At 36.9% G+C, this 22859-nt stretch overlaps 2 protein-coding genes across 3 annotated transcripts; both read left to right on the forward strand.

Moving 5' to 3' along the window:
- Positions 1-973: 973 nt before the first annotated feature.
- LOC107630531 (26S proteasome regulatory subunit) lies at positions 974-18187 on the forward strand. 2 transcript variants are annotated; one of them, XM_016333701.3, is made up of 6 exons: positions 974-1007; positions 12602-12854; positions 12948-13008; positions 13472-13576; positions 14539-14902; positions 17908-18187. In XM_016333701.3, exons 2-6 carry the CDS (start codon positions 12714-12716, stop codon positions 17927-17929), a joined length of 693 nt encoding a protein of 230 aa, XP_016189187.1. In that variant the 5' UTR covers positions 974-1007; positions 12602-12713; the 3' UTR covers positions 17930-18187. The 2 variants fall into 2 exon arrangements, with proteins under 2 accessions (XP_016189187.1, XP_088366085.1); XM_088509959.1 differs by lacking the exon at positions 17908-18187 and having other exon boundaries at positions 14539-15081.
- On the forward strand, positions 3771-4338 carry LOC148571301 (uncharacterized). Its single transcript, XM_088508109.1, has 2 exons — positions 3771-3794; positions 3877-4338. Exons 1-2 carry the CDS (start codon positions 3771-3773, stop codon positions 4336-4338), a joined length of 486 nt encoding a protein of 161 aa, XP_088364235.1.
- Positions 18188-22859: the final 4672 nt, after the last annotated feature.

Genomic DNA, 22859 nt, shown 5'->3' on the forward strand with positions numbered 1-22859 from the left:
CCTAACATTCAAATTCTTATACTCGAGTCATAAATACTAAGGTGGTACCACACAAGCTAGAATTATAATATATATATATAATTTAAAATGAATTATTAAACCAGAAGCCTGAAAAGGAGTAAAATAAAATCACAAACAAAAGTACTCATGTATCGAAGAAAAGGGACAGAATGCATAAGGAAAATTATATATATATATATATATAAGCATAAGTATAATAGTCAATGTTTGGAGGTTTTTTAAGAAGATTGAAAAAGACAGAGACATTATTGATTTTAGATGATAAATTTTTGTGTAAATTTTATTTTAATTTTTTGCTAGAAATATTATTGATAGTGGATACTAAAAAAAGGATGATGAGATCGTAAATGCTATGTTTAATTTTTTGATGTATATAAATAAAATTTGGATTTAATATGAATAATATACCTTATTTGATATTTATTTTTAAATTTTTAAATTTTTTACACATAAAAATAACAAAAAAAATAGAAGAAAGCAATAAATTTTAATAGGTTTTATATGTGTTGTTGAGATAGAGAGGAACATATAAAAAAAAAGACCAGATAATCTACGGATTGATCTTAAAACATTTAGCCGCTAAGAAACTTTTGGTTCTGTAAGCGTTTGGAAGAGAGACATAGACTAAGAGACTGAAACTGGGAGATAGAGATTGAGACAGAAATTGAAATAAATCTCAGTACTGTATTTGGTGTAAAGTGGGAGAAAGAGACTAAAATAAGAAAGAAGCTCTAATTTAATTTTATACAAAGGATAAAATTATAATTAATTAATTGAAATGTGGATATTTTAGATATAAACTATTATTAAAATTTCAGTTTTCATATTCAAAAAATTTCAGTCCTACTTTTTGAAGGTACTAAAATTTTAGAGATAAAGACTAAAATTTTACTATTAATCTCTAAACCAATAAACATGATATTGAGTTCCAATCTCGCTGTCTCCGTCTTAATCCCTCCAAATAAACGCTAGCTAAACTTTTTAGGGTGTGTTTGGAAAACCCGTTGGAAGAGAAGAAGTATGTTTAGACTTCTTGAAAGTTTCAACTTTTGGTTTGGCAAATTTTTTTTCTCATGAACACAGAAGTGATTTTGCTACTAAAAACACGTTTACAAGAAGCAACTATTTTTAGCTTCTGTGTTTTCTTAACGGCCTTTTAGTCCTGGATACTAACCATTTATTTACCTATTACCAACTTTATCCTTTATGTATGTTATTGTATTATTTATAGAATTCTTGTTATTTCTATTTATATGAGCTCTATTTTTCTATTATTTATTTTTTTCAACTGTTTGTTTGACATTATACATTTTTTTATAATTGTGATTTTTGTGTATTATGTTTGTTATTATCTTTTTATAATATGATTTATTGATTCTATTAGGTAAAATAAATTAAACAAAAAACTAACTGTAAATAATAATAATAGTAGTAAAAAATTATAGCATACTAAAAAAAATACTAAAAATATACTATATAAAAAGATCATCAAGAACTTCAGATTTGTTTCAGTCATTACAAAGTAAATATTTAATATTTTTATTATCTTTAGTACTCTCTTTTATAATTGTAATTCTCGTATGCTATGTTTTAGTGTAATTTTTTGTAATATAAATTATGATTCCATTAAAAAAGATAAATTAAATAAAAAATTAATCATAGATAATAATAAAATCATAAACGTTGGTGTTCTTGCTTGCGAAATAGATTGGCCCCTAACGATGGATGATTGTCGAGCTATCACCTCGGTGGCTGAACATCCAATCCTTGAATCCGAGCTTTCTTCTCAATGTGATGCAAGAGCGCGAGCAAATAAGAGAGGGGGGAGTGTACCTGCAAAGGCACTCCAAAACTTAAGTCAGTATCTCGTATTATTCGAACTTACTGAAGAAAATACTTTACCTTGCTTTTTATGATGGGTTTTTCGTCTGTTACGCTTTTGGCATTAAGGTCGGTTTAAAAATGGTGGATAACGTATCTAACTTGTGTGCCGTTTGATCGTCAGTTATGATAGGAATATTTATCTGACCGAGTTATAGCTCATAAATGGACGAGCTATAACGGATGACGCCGAGTTATAGCTCGCGTTGATAACGACCATATCACAGCCCCCAAGCTTAGCCTGAGGAGAGTTTTTAATGAAGCAGGTTGAGCTTCTTGATGAGTTATAAGTCGATTGGATAGAGTAATAAGTGAGCCCCCAGTTCAACGTACTTCATTAAAAAGAAATTTTATTTGTAGAAAGTGGGGGGTCATGTCCACTTTTATTGAGGAGAGAGAAATATGCTGGATCATTAAAATCTTTTTATGTTTCCAAAACAACTGCACCGTTTGATGTGATTGAGGCAGCAGTTACTTTGTAATATGGTTAAGTTGATGGTTTTAGAACTGATTTGCTTATCGCTAACCCTTGGTGTTGCTTCTTTGAAATCAGAATGAGTAAAAGAGGTATGCATGGTTTTTCTTTCATTTGGTAATTTATCATTTGCTTCTTCTTTCTTTGTTTTTCGCTTCTGGGTTCGCTCATGGGGTTTGAGAAGGAGAAGAAGAGGGAGATTGACTGGTCGTATGACTGGGTTAGTGAAGATGTGAAGGCTCGAGCATTCTTGTTTCGTGACGAGGCAGCTGTAAAGGAGGTAGATGCAGTTAAAATCGTGAGGGTTGGGTTGGGTGTTCATGTGGAGTTACTGCCATGCAGTAGTGAGGATAGGGTTTATCATAGGGGGCAGGGGTTTGAATATTTCTATATGCATAGTTGTGTTTTCGAAGAACTAAGAGTGAGATTATCTTTTACTAGCTTTGAATGTCAAATTTTGAAGCAACTAAACTGTGCTCCGTCACAATTGCATCCTAATGGTTGGGCATTTTTGCGATGTTTTGAAATACTAATGGAATATCTTGAGGAAGATCCTTCTATCGATTTGTTTTTTTTTCTCTATTCTAAGCTAAAGGAGTTTAGAAAGGGGGGTGGGTTAATCTAAACAGTACTCCTGGGTTTGGTATCTTCAAATTGTATAAATCCTCTTTCAAGGACTTTAAAGAGATGTACGTGAAGGTGATGAATGTTGAAAATGAGTTTCCATTTTATATGGACGAGTTTTTGGCTGAGAGGTTTCCGTTATGGTGGTGCTCGGAACCCCAGAATATACTCGGGGCCGAAGTGATTACTCCGAGGAATGTTTGTATTATTGAGTTTCTAGTGGAACAAATTGATCGGAAAGACTTGATTTCCATGTTTGAACTGTTAAAGTGGGAGGAAAATAGAGAGGCTGTGGTAGATAATATGGGTGAGTTGTGTCTATATCTTATTGTTTATTTGCGTATTTGAGCTTTACTGAGTTGCTGTTGTGTTTTTGGAATTTGCAGGGGGTAAGTATCCTGGGGTTTCAGCTGCTTCTCTCAGGTCACATTTTAAAAGTAAGAACTTGGAGAAAGAGATGTCGTCGTCCAATCACAAAAAAGGTGGGGGAGCTGGAGAAGTTAGTCAGCCCCGTCAGGGGCGTAGGAAAGTGATTGCGAAGAAGAGGAAATCAGATGTGGTTGATTTATCCGAGGAATCTAGTGAGAAGGAACAGGGAGTGTCTTTAGAGGAGATTCATGCTTTTGTGGTAAACCAGAAGAAACTTCATGAAATGGCTGAGCATAGTGAGGGTTTATCTATATGGGGGAAGGAGTATCCCTATATGGCTGTGGCGGATGAGCATTGTCAGTCTGAAGTTGATGTATCGCTGGCAAATGAGGTCGGTGAAATGGCTGTTGGGCAGTATATGCAGGTAAGGTCTTTAGCTGTGTTATGATTCAACTTTTTGTTAGTAGGGTCTTTTATAATTTTGTTGTTGTTGTCATGGTTTGTAGGTTGTTGGTTTGAGGTTGGCTAGCTTAGGGCGTAGCCAGGAGCTGAGGCATAAGAAAGTGGCGGTGGAAAGAGATGAAATTTTGTTGTTGAAAGAAGAATTAAGTAAGAGCAAAGGTGTTGTGTTTGAGCTACAGAATAAGTTAACTGATACTGAGAAACAGTTAAAGGAAACAAAGAATAATTATGCTAAGGATGTTGAGGATTTGAAGAAAAAGGAAACTGATCTGGCGAGGATGGAAACCCGGCTGATTGATGTAACTACGCAGCTTAAAGAAATGGAGAAAAAGAAGGGTGATGAAATTTTGGATTCGTTTGTTGAAGGTTTTGAGAGGGCGTCTTTACAGGTGAAGTTCCTTGCACCAGATGTTAATCTGTTTGAGATGGATCCTGGGAAGATCGTCCGAGATAGGAAGATGGTTGAGGATGATGGCATTGCCGAAGATGAGGCAGAGAATGTTTAGTATGCTATTGTAATGTTCCTTTCTGTAGAAATTTTTATGTTCTGAATGTTTTGTGTTTGATGATGTAATTGATGATACATTATTGATAGTTGCTATTTGTAGCTTGCTAGTAGAGTCGTTTGACTTTTTTATTTATACGTTCCGAATTGATTTAAGGTGTTTGAAAAGGCCTTTGCTTAATTGATGGGAACTTCTGTTCAGAATATTCCTTTTAATGTTTGCCGAGAATGCACGGATTGTAATTAGGCGAAGATATTCGTCGTTTGAGATTTGACCATAGATGAAGTTAGATCTATGATTTTGAATTGTAAAAGCAAATATCAGAATGATGGAGGGACAGAGTTGGTATAAACTTTAGTTTAAAAGAATGAAATAAAGTTTATTATACACAGTAATATTGGTGATCCTTTGGATTCAAAGATTCAGGTAGGCTAGCCTCATTAAAACCTCTCCAAGCAAAACCCTTTAGAAAAAATCTTGGTAATAGGAAAAAGAGTACAAGCATGTCCCTGACGTTTAACTATAAAACTTCTTTAGGGAGGAAATGTTCCAGGTATTAGGAAGGGTTGTACCATTTACTAATTCAAGTCTGTATGCTCTGTTGCCGAGGACTTCTATAATTCGGTATGGACCGTCCCAGTTTGTTGCGAGTTTACCATGAGATGATGGTCTCCGTGCCGTCTCTGTCTTTCGAAGTACTAGATCGCCCTTTTGAAATGATCAGCTTCTTACCGATTTGTTGTGTCGCCGAGCTATTGTCTGTTGTGCTGCGCATTTTCGTAGCATTTCTATGTCCCTTATTTCTTTGACGATATCTAGCTCGGCTCTCCGAGCTTCATCTTGGTTGCTGAGATGAGTTCTGATGGAGCTTTGTGAGATCTCCAAAGGTATCATAGCTTCAGAGCCATACACAAAGTGGAATGGCGTCTCTTTTGGTGATGATTGTGGTGTTGTATTGTATCTCCAAAGGATTTCAAGTATTAGTTCGGCCCAGAGTCCTTTAGCATCATCTAGCTATTTCTTGAGTGCATGTAGTATGACCTTATTTGCAGCTTCTGCTAATCCGTTTGTCTGAGGATGTTCAACAGAGAAAAAATATTGCTTGATTTTGAGGTTCTGCAAAAAAGATTGAAATTTCTAATCGGCGAACTGGCGACCATTGTCAGTGATGATATGGTGAGGTAGGCCAAAACGGCAGATAATATGTTTTCACACGAAAGAAATCATTTGTTGGGATGTAATTCTGGCTAAAGGTTGGGCTTCAACCCACTTGGCAAAATAATCAATTGCAACTATGAGAAATTTTACCTGGCCCGGTGCCATTGGGAACGGACCGAGGATATCCGACCCCCATTGATTGAATGGCCAACTTACGTCGGAATAATGTAAGAACTCAGTAGGAATGTGTATGAGTGGTGCATGTTTCTGGCAATTGTCACATGTCCGAACTTTGTTTTGGCTATCCTGTTGTAAAGTCGGCCAAAAGAAACCGGCGCGGAGTATTTTTGATGCTGAACTCCGAGCTCCCGTATGTGTTTCGCAAATTCTTTCATGTGCTTCGGACAGGGCTACATCAGCCTCCGCTTTGGTAACGCACTTTAGCAACGGGCGAGTGTATCCTCGGCGGTATAAAGTCCCGTTGAGTAATGTGAAGAAAGATGCTTGTCTTTGGAACCTTTTTGCATTGTCGTCTGTTAAATTACCTATTTGTAGATATTGTATGAAGTCATTCTGCCAATCTTTTTCCTGTTTAACGCTTAACACATCTGTTGGGTTAACACTTGGAGAGGTTATGGTAGACTGATGTAATGTAGATAAGTCGGGTTGTGTGCTGCCGAGTTTAGATAAAATGTCGGCCCTTTGGTTTTATTCTCGTGGTATGTGTTGTATTTCAAATTTTGAAAATTTGGAAGTTAAATCTTTTACTAACAATAGATATTTAGAAAGTAGTAGGTCTCTTACTTGGAAAAGGTCGTTTACCTGCTGTACAACCAGTAGGGAGTCACAATATACCTTAATGGCAGATATGTGGAGATCTAAACAAAGTCGGAGTCCTGCAACGAGGGCTTCATATTCGGACTGATTATTGCTGGCTTTAAAAGATAGGTGTAAGCAATGTTCGAGAATGAAGCCATCGTCGGCCTCCAGACAGATTCCGGCACCATATCCCTCCTTGTTTGATGAACCATCTATATATAAGCTCCATTTTTTTGCATGGTCGTCTTCAGAGGGTATCGTAAGCTCTGCAATAAAGTCTACCAAAAATTGTGATTTAATCGGTCCTCTGGATTGGTACCTGATGTCGAACTCAGACAATTCGATTGACCACTTAATAAGTCTGCCTGTAATTTCTGGCTTGTGTAGCACTTGTCGTAATGGGTGATCGGTCCTGACGTAGATGACATGACTTTTGAAATAAGGTCGGAGTCTTCTTGCTGAGAATATTAATGCTAAAGCCAACTTTTCTATTCTGGGATAGTTGAGCTCGGCATGTTGGAGAGTTTTACTGACAAAGTATATTGGATGTTGAATTTTGTCCCTTTCTGTAACAAGAGCGGAGCTTATCGCCCAATCAGTAACTGATAAATATAAGAATAAATCTTCCCCTTGAAAGGGTTTTTGTAAAATTGGCAGTTTTGAGAGGGTTGTTTTTAGTGTGTTAAAAGCTCTCTCACAATCATCATTCTATTGAAATTTGTTTTTCTTTTTTATTGTTTGGAAAAAAAGAATAGATTTTGAAGCTAAACATGGGACAAATCTCGATAGTGCGGTGAGCCTTCCTGTGAGGCGTTGGACTTCTTTTACTATTTTTGGGCTTGTCATATCCACAACTGCTCGGCATTTGTCAGGATTCACCTCAATGCCCCTGCTTGTTAGTAAAAAAACCTAGGAACTTTCCACCTTGAACTGCGAAGGCGCATTTCTCCGGGTTTAGACGCATGTTGTAGCTGCGTATTTGGCCGAAGATTTCTGATAAGTCGTCAATATGGTTTTTGCCGATCTTCGTCTTGGCAACCATGTCGTCGACATATACCTCTATATTTCTACCGATCTGCTTGGCGAAGACTTTGTCCATAAGACGCTGGTAAGTTGCTCCTGCATTCTTTAGTCCAAAGGGCATAACTTTATAGCAGTAATTACCGAATTCAGTGATAAATGCCGTTTTACTTTGATTAGAGGGATGCATGAGGATTTGATTATAACCCGAATAGGCATCCATGATACTCAAGGTAGCATAACCGGAAGCGTTATCTACCAAAGAATGTATGGATGGTAAAGGATAAGAATCTTTCGGGCAGGCTTTGTTTAAGTCAGTAAAGTCGACGCACATGCGCCACTTACCGTTTTGTTTCCTTACCATTACCACGTTTGCCAGCTAGGTAGTAAATTTGATTTCTTTGATGAATTCTGCATTGATCAGCTTTTGAGTTTCCTCTAATGATGCTTTTTTCTTTTCATCGCCGAGTTTTCTTTTCTTCTGCTGCACTGGTCGTGCGGACATGTTTTTAGCTAATTGACGAACGGATTTTTTGCTAGTAAAGAATTCACAAATAAATTCTCGTTGCTAGTATAGTTTCTAAACCAACAAAGAATCCTTTCGTACAAAAATTTTGTTTGTCACTTAAGCAAACCCAATAAAAATAATAACCGAAATATTTAAACCTCGGGTCGTCTATCAAGGAATTGCAAGGAAGTGTATTATTATTGGTTATGGGTTTTTCAGAGAAATTTTTAGAGTTGGAGAATAGAAAAAATAAATAATTATAAGTTAAAGGAATGAAAATTAATGAGAGGTTTTACGTAATTAAAATAAAAGCCTTGAGTGGGAGAAGATTAATTGGAAGTTCTATCCTTGTTGGATTTCCCAAGATTAATAGTAATAGGTTGTTGTTTCTACTTAGTTGAAGTTAAGTAGGGAGCCAACTTCTATTCACAAGTCCTAATCCTCTCCCTTGGGAAGAATTAGCATTAGTAACTAGAGAGCTAGCCAACAACATCCAATTACCAATTAATTCTTGAGTATTCCAACTCAAGGGTCTCCTGTTAATCAACTCCCAAGTCATGTTAGGAGTCTACTCTATCAACATGAATACAATCTTCGTTGTTATGAAAAAGGAATAGAAAAGAGACATGATAATTGAAATAAAATTGGAAGCAATTAAATAAACAATAAAATTAAATGAAAAAGTACTTTTGCATTAATAATTTAAAGGAACATTAAACCTGAAATTGAGAATAAGAAGAAATCCTAATACTAAAACTTAAGAGAGAGGAGAGAGCCTCTCTCTCTAAAAACTACATCTAAACCTAAAATTGTGTGAATTGATGAATGTCTGATGATTTCTCCACTTTGTAGCCTCTAATCTGTATTTTCTGGGCCAAAAACTGGGTCAAAAATAGCCCAGAAATCGCTGGTTGCGAATCTTAATACGCTGGTTTTCCGTCAATGCAATGCGTGCGCGTAACATGACGCATGCGCGTCACCTAGCTGCATAGTGACTATGGCAAATTATATATCATTTCGAAGCCCCGGATGTTAGCTTTCCAACACAACTAAAACTGCCTCATTTGGACCTCTGTAGCTCAAGTTATGATCGTTTGAGTGCGAAGAGGTCAGGACTGACAGCTTTGCAGTTCCTTCAATTTATTGTATTTCTTCCACTTTTGTATGCTTCCTTTCCATCCTCCAAGCCATTCCTGCCCTGTAATCCTTGAAATCACTTAACGCACATATCACGGTATCGAATGGTAATAAGAGATGATTAATATTAGCAAATATAAGGCCAAAGAAGCATGTTTTCAATCATAGTACAAAATCAGGAAGGAAAACGTAAAACATACGAATTGTATGAATAAGTGTGAGAATAATGGATAAAATCCATTAGATTAAGCACAGGATAAACCCTAAAAATGGGGTTTATCACTAATTTATGGCTGATGATATGTGGGTCGATGTCGAGCATGTCAGAAGGCGTCTATGCGAATAGGTCAGCTTGTTCTTGTAGAAAGGTCGTGATGGCCTTTAACTCCACCGCGTCTATTGATGTACCTACATAAGTATATTTGTTAGGATCATGATTGAAATACACTTTCTGTAAGTTGCCTGATGGTGTTGGTCGCTCAAGAAAGTCGGCTCTTGGATCGAGGTCAGCTAATGCTGAGCTATTGGCGACGTGGTGGAGGTTGTTGACTTGTTGCTTGGAACGATTTGGTAGCTTCATGCTGATGTTGTAACATTGGCATGCCTCTTTATGATCTCCATGGATTGTTACAACTTGATCGTCCTGCAAAGGGAACTTAACACATAGGTGAACTGTAGATACAATGGCGCCGAACTTGTTCAAAAAAGGTCGGCCAAGTATGAGATTATATGGGCTAAAGCAGTATACTACTAAACATTGAATATCACATGTTTTGGAAAGGGGATGCTCACCCAGTGTGGTTTGTAAACCACATTGATCCTAATATCGGAACTCGCTCACCCGAGAAACCGACAAGGTCTCCTCCTGTTGATTGGAGGATGTTGTCACTAAGCTTCATTTTTTGGAATGTTTAGTAGAATAGAACGTCGGCGCTGCTTCCGGGATCCAGGAGTACTTTCCTGACCAACAGATCCCCCAATTGAAGAGTGATGACAACAGGATCATCTAGGTTGTGTATGCTTGAATCAAAGTCGGCGTGTGTGAATGTCACTTGCAGAAGCTGGGTTGCGACTCCGGCTTCGCGCTGAGGGCCACCTACCGAGCATATAGCTCGGAATGATCTCTTCCTGGCCGAGCTTAAGGGTCTTCCACTGGCGTATCCCCCTGAAATACAATTGATTATACCTCGGGGCTTTTCATATTGGCTTGAGGATGACTTTTCATTTCCCCGGTGTTGTTGTTCCGACTAATGATCGTTGCTGGAAGGTGGGATACGTTTTTGAATGTGACATCCAATGTACTTGTCAAGATGGCCTTGCCGAGCTAGCCGTTCCAAGAGATCTTTTGCCACCACACAGTCATAAGTGGTGTGGCCGTGCTTTTGGTGGAAAGCACAATATTTAGATTTGTCTACATTCTTAGTTTTCTGGTAAGTGCCGGCCTTCCTTGGTTGCTTGATGAGTTATGAATTCAGAATTTCTTTGATTATATCCTCTCGCTTATTGTTGAACTGCGTATAAGAATCAAAACGAGGTGTTAGTTTAAAACCTTTCTTACTACTCGGAGCTTTATCTTCGTCTCTGTAATTTGCTTTGTTAGACTTGCGAGCCTGTCTGAGTTCTTCGATATCGATTTGGCCTTTGGCTTTCTCACAGAACTCGGCAAGGGTCTTTGGTTTCGCCACCGCAATTGTTTCTTAGAACTTCCCAAGTCGGAGACCGCTTTTGATTGCATGCAGATAGACCTCGGGATGGAGGTCGGGTATGCTAATGGCGACTTTTGTGAAGCGAGTCATATAGTCCTTCAAACTTTCATTTTGCCCCTGCTTAATAGTATTCAGATAATCCGAGTCATGCAGATAAATTGCGGATCCAGCGAAGTGTTCTTCAAATAGCTTGGCTAGCTGCTGAAATCGTGAGATAGAACCTGAGGGCAAATCACAAAGCCAATCAAGTGCAGGACCGTCTAAATAATTCGGAAAACAATGGCATAAAGCAGTATCTGATGCACCGTTAACGATTATTATTGATCGAAATTTCTTGAGAAATTTCTTCGAATCTCTGAGCCCATCATAAGGCGTGAGTGTCAGTGGCAGGGTGAATCTTCGTGGTAGTTCGAAGTTCATCACTTCTAGTGTGAAGGGTCCCACGAGTTCGTCGAGCTCTTCGTTTTCATCTTCAGGTTGGGCTTCTTCAACTCGGATGGTCTCCGAAACATGGGAAGGATCAGAATGATGTTCGTTGTCTGCTGGTTGTTGCCGATGAGCGTTGTTATTCTCGATGCGGGCGTTGTTCATCTCGGCGATTTGGGCAAACATTTTTTGATTCTCCTCTGCCATACGCTGATTAGCTTGTTGCAACTCGGTTACCATCCGCAGAAGTTTGGATGGGGAAGGAGGTAGCACATCAGCCATGAGTGTAAGTGAAGGTAGCAGGACCAAAAGAAAAGACTTATTTCTTCGGCCCACGGTGGGCGCTAATTGTTCTTGCTTGCGAAATAGATCGGCCCCTAACGATGGATGATTGCCGAGCTATCACCTCGGTGGCTGAATGTCCAATCCTTGAATTCGAGCTTTCTTCTCAATGTGACGCAAGAGCGCGAGCAAATAAGAGAGGGGAGAGTGTACTTGCAAAGGAACTCCAAAACTTAAGTCAGTATCTCGTATTATTCGAACTTACTGAAGAAAATACTTTACCTTGCTTTATATGATGGGTTTTTCGTCTGTTACACTTTTGGCATTAAGGTCGGTTTTAAAAATGGTGGATAACGTATCTGACTTGTGTGCCGTTTGATTGTCGGTTATGATAGGAGCATTTATTTGACCGAGTTATAGCTCATAAATGGACGAGCTATAACGGATGACGCAGAGTTATAGCTCGCGTTGATAACGACCATATCAGTTGGATTCCAAATTAATATTAGGAATAAAATTATTGAGAGTACTAGAATAAGAGTACGATGTAAAAAAAAATACTAAAATAACATTCTTATGTTAATACTTAAAAAATGTAACATATTTAATTAAATATATTTGATTAAATGTAACATTCTTTTACACAAAATGTAATATATATATATATATATATATATATATATATATATATATATATATATATATATATATTTTATTTAAAAATATATTTTGTCTATTTTTATATGTTATTTTTATTTTAGTAAGTAAATATTAATTTTATTATAAAATTAACTATAAGATGTATTTAAATATTTAAATTAAAATAATAGGAAAATATAAAAAAGAGAAAAGGATAAATAGGTCCCTGACCTTTTGTTCCGCGGACATTTTTGTCTCTGACCATTGAAAAATACTTTTAAGTTCTTGACCTTTACAAAACTTGGACAGATCAGTCCCTGACGGAGGCATTTGGACGGAGGGACCTATTTGTCCTTTTCTCTATAAAAAAATTATTTAAGTTGATGTCTATTTTAATAATTTTTTATTTAAAAGTAATTTAAAATAATATAAATTAAACAATATTTATTTTACAATAATTTATTTTGATACAAAAATTACCAAATATAAATTATTTTATCACAAACTTATTTTTTATTAAAATTAAATTTGTAATTTGTGAAATGAAATCCAAACACACACTTAAAAGTTGGGCTATAATTATAGAAGCGTTCGTTCTTTTGTCCTGATAAAATAGGGCCAAGGCCTATAAGACAAAGCATATTGACACCACTAGCTGTGGTCCATCGGCTGTTGCGAGAATGGTAGCGACGAACGTGAAGGCAGAAACAATGTCTCTGATGGACAAGCGCACTGCCGTCGAGGCCGAGATGAACTCGATCATCGCCCGCCTCACTCAGCCCGGCGCTCCTGGTCTCTCCGGCAATCTCGTTGATTCCGAGGTTTTCTTTTCCTTCTTCCGATTAATGTTGCCCACCGTTCGTTCCGTTTCGGCCACATTTCTCTCTCTTAGAAATTTATTCTTAATTTTCTAGGGTTTTCCCCGTACGGATATTGACATTCCAGTTGTTCGATCTGAACGACGTCGTCTTGCAGGTAGGTTATAGTCATACAATCATGATCGTTTACGATTCTAAACATTATTTTCATTTTGATACGGTTTACTTGGTAAATTGGTGCAAGTAGCAGTAGTTCTTGGTCTTAATTGTCTCGTTACAAGGGTAATTTTTTTTTACCTTCATATTTGATTTATGGATTTTGTTAACATGTTAAAAGGCTATTATCATTTGAAGTTTTAAATTTTTTCTTTTAATATATATATGCATTGAAAACATATATGTAGTTTTTCTATGTAATCTTTTTTTTATTGGTAACTTTAATATGTGTCCTTTAGCTAAACACTTGTGTTGTTAACATTGATATTCACTACAATAGCTTGAAGTGAGGGAAATTTAATACAAATGGAATCGTGGAATAGTGGATATTTGGCATCAGCGTTTACCTTGCCAATTGCGATGCTGCTGCTTTTAATGTCCCATAATTTTGCTAATCTGTGCAGAGCTGCGTAATGACCACAATGAGATAACTGAGAAGATAAATCAAAATATACAAATTTTGCATGCAGCAAGGGTTGGAAATAAATCAACATCCTTCAAGAGTTCAGGTACCAGCAAACAATCAATGTGATTATATTGCTCGTTGAAAACTGAATTGGTTTCGCTTCTCTAATTTTAGCAGTTAATCTAAGCTATTCTATCTTGTATACATATCGTTTATTTGTTCTACATGAACACCTACTACCTCTGTGTTTAAGTGTATAACTAAAGTAGGACTTAAGTCAGGGTTTTAGCATATGGCACTTGGCACCAATATTTTAAGAATGATGTTTTATTCCTTATATAGTTGGATATTGGATCCTCCCTCTTCCCATCTTTATGTAGTGCAATATGTTTTGTAAAGATGTGTCGAACCTGCAATGTGCCACTTTCAAAAAAGGTTTTGCATTGCATTTTGTAGTGCCAACTTTTAAGCAAAATAATACTTTGAGAGAAAAGATTGTAGTACATGGAAGGTAGATCAGAAATCCTGTTAAAACAAGTAAACCAACATGGGGGAAAACTGCACAAAGAAAGAACTTGCTGATCCCTTTGTAGATCCATACTTACACCCTCCTTTGCACTTCTCCAATAATGCCACATAACCAATCTACAAGACAAGACATGCTAATGAAGATATCTATGATGAATCCTCGTACTATAAGCTCATGTACTCTGCACAACATGCTGTCTTCCAAATGAACTTAAATCCTTCCTTCAACGAAATCTGCTGTATGTAATTGATATTTTATTTTTTTGTTTAACAAAACTGCTGGACAAAGCCACTGTTCTTCATAGATGCCGAAATCTGCTTGAAAAGCAGCTTTGGAGCCTTACAATATCAGAAAACATGGATGTTTGACATTACATTTTGTAGTTAAGATGTCTAATTTTCAAATTTCACTCGTGAAGCATGAACGTAAGCATTGGATGATTTATTCTTTTTATCTATCTACCATTTGACCCAAGATTAGTCTCTAAATAGAATAAGTAATAATATTTCATGTTGAATGTTTGCCTTTCTGCTCAGATAATGGTGATGGATCAGATATTCAAATCTCATCAACTGTAGATGCTGTTGCTTCAACACCGTCACAAAACATTCTTCTGAGACATTCCCCTGATTCCATGGATGTGAATGTGTTAGTCAGTAGACCCTTTGCAATGGTTGATGAAATTGCAGATGCATCACCGGCAGCTGAAGATGGCTTACAACTTGGAGACCAAATTTTGAAGTTCGGAAGTGTGGAAGCAGGTGATAATTTGCTCCAAAGACTTTCTTCTGAGGCTCAGTCAAATGTAGACCGCACAGTACCTGTTATTATAATAAGGCAAGGCACAGTGATCAATCTTACTGTCACACCAAGAACATGGCAAGGCAGAGGTCTTATGGGGTATGCTTGCAGTGCATATTATTTGGTTCTTCATTATTTAGTATGCTTTTAGCATCATACTTGTTTCACTATAAGAAGGAAGCTAAGTTAAAACTCTAGTACCCTTATGGACCGTTCTTCTCTACAAAGAGATCTTGTTTAATGAAATTTTTATTGCATTCTCAAGGCAGTTGAACAAATTTTTTTCCCCCACGCTAATTGAATAATTCTCAAGCCAGTTTCTTTCGGAAAACCTTAATGTTATAGAATCTCATTAATGCATTTAGTTTGAGTATAGTGGATTTTAGATACTAGTGATTTAGATGAAAACAAAGTAGCTTGCCTAAATAAAATCACTGGATTCAATAGTCCCTAGCTTCTCCATCATCATTATCTCTCTTCCATTCTAAGTTTTTTGTGGGACATCATTTGTCATTTAGCGTTAATTACTATAGCTCTTGGATCACTTTGTCTTGGCTTATATTATTGATTAATCTTTCCAGAAGTATGAAGAAGTTAAAATTGATTGAGCATTGATTGCCCAGTTTGGGTAAACAACTTAATTAAGCTACTTTTGAAAAAATAGCTTAAACAATAAATGACTATATTAAAAGTAGCTTATAAATAAGTTATTTTTTGTGTTTGGGTTTTTAGTTCTAAAAGTACTTATTTTATAGAAATATGATAAAAAGTAGTAGCATTATGAGAGAAGTCTTTTTTTTTAACTTCTACATAAGCTCCTAAATAGCTTCTTAGAAAGTTGCAATTTGGTTTTGAAAATTGCACCAAACATTAATACGACTATTTTTCATTAGTTAAAAGCTCAAAAAAAATTACTTTTGAAGTTTCCCAAACGGGCCCTGAGTGGAATGGATATATAATATTTTATTCAAGTTGGGCTAACTTTTTTAGGTTCCTGTAGTGTCAACAAGTCTTTAATTTGTTTTCTTGAAGCTAGAAACTTTAATGAAATACTTATTCTTTTAAACTTGTTTTTGTTACTACTAACTAATCCCTACTTTCCTAGAAGCTAACACTGTTGGAGGCTTGGTGCTCTGTTAACTATTGATTGTGAGATCTCAAATGGCAGTTACATGATTGCTTTACCTAACTCATCTGTCATCTCAGACAAAGTTCATGTCACTGTCACGTGATTTCTTTTACTCTACCACCCCTCCCCCCCCCCCCCCCCCAAAAAAAAAAAAAACAAAAACTGACCTTTTCATACCCTCCATTGCCTTCTTTCTCTTCTGTCTCTGGTTGAGTGATGCAAGTTACATGGTGATTGCTTCTGGAAAGATTAATCTTTACTTGCATGTTACATTATCCAGATCCTTATCATTGCATTTTGTTAGAAATTGCATTAATAATTCTGTACTAATTGAAAATAGAATTATGCAAAAATGCAAAATGATCAATGTTTGAGGTTGATACTTCCATGACTAATACTACTTGTATGACTAATACTTCTTGCACATGGTTATGCTAGAAAAATGGCATAATACTTTATTGGTTGCTGAAATGCTAATTGTTGACTGAAGAATGCATATCCTTTATCTTGAAAGTTGTTGACTTCTAGAATCCGGTACCTTAGGATAGGGAGATTATCATGTGCATTTTATTTGAAGTTAACTATTAGGATTTAAATGATGTTTGTCTCCAAGTATCTGGATACAATATTTCTTAAAATTTAAGGAGTTTAGATAATAACTTTAAATTATAGAGCCATATTTAAAATAGAAAAGCCCAAAAGAAAGCCACCCTTCAACTTTACTCGATTTTCACTTTAATTCTTTAACTTCAATATTTTTCAAAATTCCTCAAACTTTCAACATCATAGGCACATGGATGATCCCGGAATTGATATTTGAAAGTTGAAAATTTGTACAACCCTAAACCTCCTTGCAACCTCTGGTGGCCATAAATCTGCAGTAACCATGTGGATTACGACAACGAAATCAAAAACATCACCGTCTTAACATTTCATATTAAAATCTCAACTTTCCTCCAACCAATGCTCACATGTCACAAGACTATGACTTCATACTGCATGACCGAATTCATGAAACATGTAACCCACTTTAAATTACTCCATTTTTAAGCAGAAATCATGGGGTATTAAGGATGCTATGCTATCCTCATGACAACTTCATTTCAATTAGACAATGTAGACTACTTATCTTGCTCAATCATGGTTTTAATCCCTACTCTACTGCCTTTCATTTCAATTAGACAATGTAGACTACTTATCTTGCTCAATCATGGTTTTAATCCCTACTCTACTGCCTTCCTTTTCGCCCTCTGTTGATTGTCACTGCTTTTCTTTTCCAGTGATGCTATTGTCAGCAACCCAGGAACTAGTAACTCTCTTCCCTTTATCTGTCTTTGTTTCCTTGCTTCTCCCTCTGTACCTGCTATTTTTTCTTTTCTCTTATCCTTCCTCTCTTTTGGTTTTCCCTTCTTTAGTATCTGTGGTTCCATTTTCCCTCCCTCCTCCTTTCTATGATGCAAACCCCAGGCCCACAGACCTGTTCTTACAATATTGGCCGTTTCAGTTGACTTGATGTTTGGGCAAAAAATTCATTGATTGTGTGTTGTGTTTGTGGATTATGTCTCTTGATTATTAGTGGATGAATTTAAGTTTTATTGTAGATTATTTTGTTTTACTATATTTTTAATGTATTTTCATGTATGCTGTATAAATTCCATAACGATTATCTATCTTTATTAGAATAACGGCCATTCCCACTACCTGCCCTCCTATTATATGGTTTCCAGCTACTTCATGCCACCATCTTAATGATACTAAAGTCACATAAACTAGTTGAAGGGTATGGTCTTTGGGGCACTCCTCAAATTAAATGTTTAGTTAACACTAGTGACATATTGACTAATTTAAACCTTCATTGATTCATTAACTGCTTTAGTCTGATAACTAAGGGGGAAAATGTTATAAATATTCCAAGTTATTATGCTGATATGTGGTATATTTATTGCTAAGCTTGCTTTCTGTTGAATGGTTGCAGATGCCATTTTCGGATCTTGTAGGGTGCGATCATCCCATGGTGGAGGCGGTTGCTTGTTTCCTTTATTTGGCTTTTTCCAAATGCTGTTATTGGCCTCATGTCGTTTTTATCTTTTGCGATTACTCACTTGTCTTGGCAAGATTTTCTGTGTTTGGGTAAAGCTTACTTTAAATTCCGAACAGCCTATATTTGTAAGATTCTCCTTTCAACTAAAAAGTATATTATCCAGTCTCAGAAGGTTTAACCATTGCGATTTAAAACATAAATGTTGGACGGTGAATTCCTGGTATTTAATTTGAAATGTAGTTATGAATATTGCTTAAAATGTGAGTGACTATTTTATAGCAACAAAGTTTTAATGCCTCTATTCTACACTAATCAATGGTTGATTTGAGGCCTAAAATCAAGAATTAGACGCCTAATGGTAACCCCCCTATGATCTACTTAACGACGTGCTTAACCCAAGCAAGAACAGTCAGAAACAACGTAGCAAAATTAAAAACAGAATGATGATCATCTATAGTAAAAAAAAAATGAAGGTGGATGAGACTCACCAATAAATTGAAGAACGAAGAAGGATGAATCCCAAGTGAATGCAGTAGGACTTATAGCGGACAGATAAGGGAATCAGGAAAGAGGAGGATGAGAGAAGTAACAGCAGCAAAATTAAAAACAGAATGATGATCATCTATAGTAAAAAAAAAATGAAGGTGGATGAGACTTACCAATAAATTGAAGAAGGAAGAAGGATGAATCCCAAGTGAACGCAGTAGGACTTGTAGCGGACAGATAAGGGAATCAGGAAAGAGGAGGATGAGAGAATTAGAGGTGAAGACTGAAGAGAGTGAAATGGAAGAAGTATGAGAGAGGATGAGAGAATTAGAGGTGAAGAAAGAGAGTGAAATGGAAGAAGTATGAGAGAATAAAGAACAAAATGGGGGGATGCAGAATAGTAACCGTCAAACGAGAGTGCAAAAGTTTGGACTTTTCTCCCAACTTTCAAATCATCTATAATGAGCATTAAATGCTCGACATAGAAATCAAAACGATGCCCCAGGTAATGGACTGGGGTAGCTCTCGCGTTGAAGGCACGGACTCCACCAACGGACTTCTAGGCTTGGGAAGACTCGATCGAAGCAAGTGCGAGCGGATTGAACGCACCAACCATGAGCTTCGATCTTCACAGTTTGTAAGAACTGTAATTAATTAACTGCTTAACTAAAATAATTTAATTGCCCGAAATAGGTTCAAAAATTTAGAATGTTAATTAGAAAATGTAAATATGATTTTTTGGACTCAGTAGATTTTTCTGAGTTGAAAAATGTAAATTTTTATGAAAAATTGCGTAAGAACGCATACCGGTAAGTTAGCCGGCAGTACCGGCTTAAATCTATCCCGTACTGCGTGATAATAATAAAAACAGTAGAAAAACTTAGGAAAACATTTAGAATTGAAAATCGGGTACTAATTCTAAAGGTTTGGCTCAAAGTTGGGCCAAACGGGCCAAAACGCTAATGGGTTGAACCGGACCCAAGTTGGGCCCAAGCCCAACATATATAACTACTTAAATGAACCCCATTCAGCCACTTTTACCATTATTGAGAGGAGAGTGCAGCTGGTAGGGTTAGAGAAGAGAGAAACCCTCCATTAAAACAGTATTCACTTCCTCATTCTTTTGTTTGTAACTTGAGCTACGGTGCTCCAAATCATGAACGGTTTGCAGCCTTGCAAAGCTCTTACCAAACCCATAACTTCAAGCTACGTATTGTGGTAAGCTTTTCTAAAATCCCTGCCCAGTTCTCAGCCCTTGTGAATTTCTAAATTTTGGGTTTTGGTTTGAGTGGATTTTGTGATTTTGGGTGTTTAGGTACACTCTAGCACTTGGTTTCTATTAGGTTTTGTCCTAATCAACTGTGGGTAAGGTAAGATTGCTCTTCTCCCTTGTGAAATTGTGTATTTAGGAACCCTAGGTATTGATTTGTGGTAAAATAATATGTATAGCTTAGAAAATTTGATTGTTGATGCTTGTTGGAGTTGCTTGGTGATTTGTTGGTGATTGGATGCTTGAATTGGACTCAAATTGGTGTATTGTGCATATTAGGAATCGGCCAAAGTATGATTTCGGTTTTCTCTATGTAATATGTAATATTTCTGGACACTTAGGCTAGTGGACCATATGATAGGTTTGAAATTGATTTTGGTAATTGTGATGTACGATGATTTCGATGATTGTGATGATTTTTTGTGAATAATGAGAATGAATTATGATGTTTGTTGATGTTGAGGATGGTGGATTGATGTTGAGATTGGATTATTGTGATTTTGTGAAATTGTGATGAGGTATGGTAGGTGATGCTTTTGAATAGTGAGATTGTGTTAAAGTTGGTTATGTTGGATTCTTGATGTAGGAATTGTGAAATAATTGAGTTTATGGTAGATAAATTGATTGAAATAGATGTTGAATTGATTGGATTGTAATGGAGAGGTAAAGTAGAGTAATTGGTAGTGTTTTGTGGTAAAATTGAGTAAGTTTTTATTTGGTTTGGTTGTGAATTTTGGAAGTTTGAGAACCTAGCTAATTTTGGTAAAAACTAGTTTTTGGTGAACTTTGACGGATCATAACTTGAGCCCCAATTTTCGAAATTGGTTGAAAATTATCTTAAATTAAAGTTCATTTAAAGATCTTTAAATTGATACAAAGTTTAATGAAAATGAATTTTTGTAGAAGTTATGAGCGTTGAAGTTTGGTGTTTAAAACTGATTTCTGCAACAGAATTTTGCAAATCTGGGATGGCATGCGTACACGGGCACCCTCATACGCGGGTGTACGTCTCTGCCAGTCCCTCTTGCGTATGCGAGATGAGCCAACAGCAAAGAATGCGTACCCGGCCTCCTGCGCCGTATGTGGGTGATGGTTTCTGTTCAGCACCCTTGCATACGCGACTCATGTATGCGTACGCATGATGGTCCAAAACTAAAGTGTGCGTACACAAACTTCGGCGTGCATATCCACATGTCCTGTTTTTGCTGAAAAATCATTTTTCTCGCGTTTTCAAGGTTTTCTAGCTTTTCAAACATCTTTAAGTACTGTTTAAGAATACTATCTAGTGCTTAGGTCCTTATACTACTAAAGATGAGTTAGAGACTTAAATAGATGAATTTTTGTATTAATTTAGAAGACAGCAACTTAGATTTCTAAAGTAATGAGGATGGATTAGTTGATAGAAATGGCGGGGTATTGTAATAATGATTAATATGATGAGTTGTGGAATTACGAATTGATGGTGGTTGAGACGAGTTTAGGACTCGGAGTTGAAAGATGACTTTACTGAGTGTTGAAAATGAATTTTGAAAACCCCTAATACATTGTTTTATGCTGAGACTGTTGAGTCGCTATGTGCCTCGGGAAAGGACTGTGGTAGTCTTTCGCTTGTCGAGGTCGCGGCGCTGGCGTAAGGACGGTGGTTAATCCCGCTTACATTGAGATGTGAGGGCTGTGGTGGTATCTCGCTCGCATAACCTTCTCTACTACATGAGTGTACAGGGCCTATATCCCTGGCGTGGCAGATTCTCTGCTGCATGAGTGTGCAGGGCCTATATCCCTGGCGTGGCAGAAAGGCTACATCCGAGAGGATATGTCGGGTTGGCATTTATAGACAAACAAGTGATATCACGAGCCAAATAGGACAGGCATTCGTCATGTGCATATTCTATATGTTTATTTGCTTTGTCGACTTGCATTGTTTGCCTGATTGTATAATATGTTTAATTGCTTCTTGCTTTACTTGCCATACGTGATAATTACTTATGCTTTACTTGTATGAATTACTTGTGTTTTCTACTGGGGTTGAGGAGGTTCAGTAGGCGATGGCGATGGGATTGCATGACGGTTAGGCTGGCAAAGGATGTGGGACAGCGGTGTAAATGTTAGTTTAGGAATTCCTTAAGATAGAATACCCTAATTCATTTATTGTTTTAAAGTTACGGTTTTAAATTTAGTTATGCTTTAAGTATTATGCTCGATGTGACGTTCTAGGATTGCCTCTGGCATCCCGGAATCTTACATCTTACATTACTGGGCACTATTACCAAACTGAGAACCTCCGGTTCTCATACCATATTCTGTTGTTATTTTTCAAATGTAGGTCGTAAACCCACCTCGGTGACTTACGTGATGGTGACAGAGCGGAGGATATTTATCCCATTCTAGAGTTATTTTGGATATTTTGCTTAGTACTCTCACTTTTGTATTTATATTGGCCTTAGAGGCTTACATTGAGAGAGATATATTGTATACTGTTTTCACTTTCAAAACTCTGTATGTCTGTATAAAACTAGTCGGCCTAAACTCCGCGGATTGAGGCTAGTATCTTATGATTATTATACTCCTATATCTACTTCTACCATGTTATTTTGTATCTATATCTTGTGCCTTATTGCTTTTAGTTTCGTGTGAACTTTTTGCACTTTTGTAACTCAGATTTTGAGCTTATTTCTTCCTCAGGCTTTTAGAATGATTATTTCTATATATATATATATTATTGTATAAGTCTTAGGATTGTCGTGACCTTTCATTATCCTTTGCTTTACGGCATGAGGTAAGGCTTAGGATAATTAGGGTGGTACATGGTTGGTACGTTGGGAGCACTGTTCCGGCCCAGCCCACTAATACTCCGGGTCGAGTCACGAACCTCCGACCAAACAAGTTCGATGGCCTGAGCTAAGAGGCAACCTGCGCGTCACCTCTCCCTTCCACAAGGAACCTGGACAGCTAGCGGAAGCTTCCAAGAAGGTGGGCCTAATCACGAGGGGCCTACCCGAGTACAGAGTATAAATAGAGAGGGACTTATCCCTCCCCACAGGTACGTCATCCACCTTACCCTAATTAGCCGCCTTTTCGTATGGATACTGACTTGAGTGTCGGAGTCCTTGCAGGTGGCCCCCACCCACCG

Source organism: Arachis ipaensis, chromosome B3 (assembly GCF_059453495.1).
Source record: "Arachis ipaensis isolate K30076 ecotype BB chromosome B3, ASM5945349v1, whole genome shotgun sequence".
Classification (NCBI taxonomy): Eukaryota; Viridiplantae; Streptophyta; class Magnoliopsida; order Fabales; family Fabaceae; genus Arachis; species Arachis ipaensis.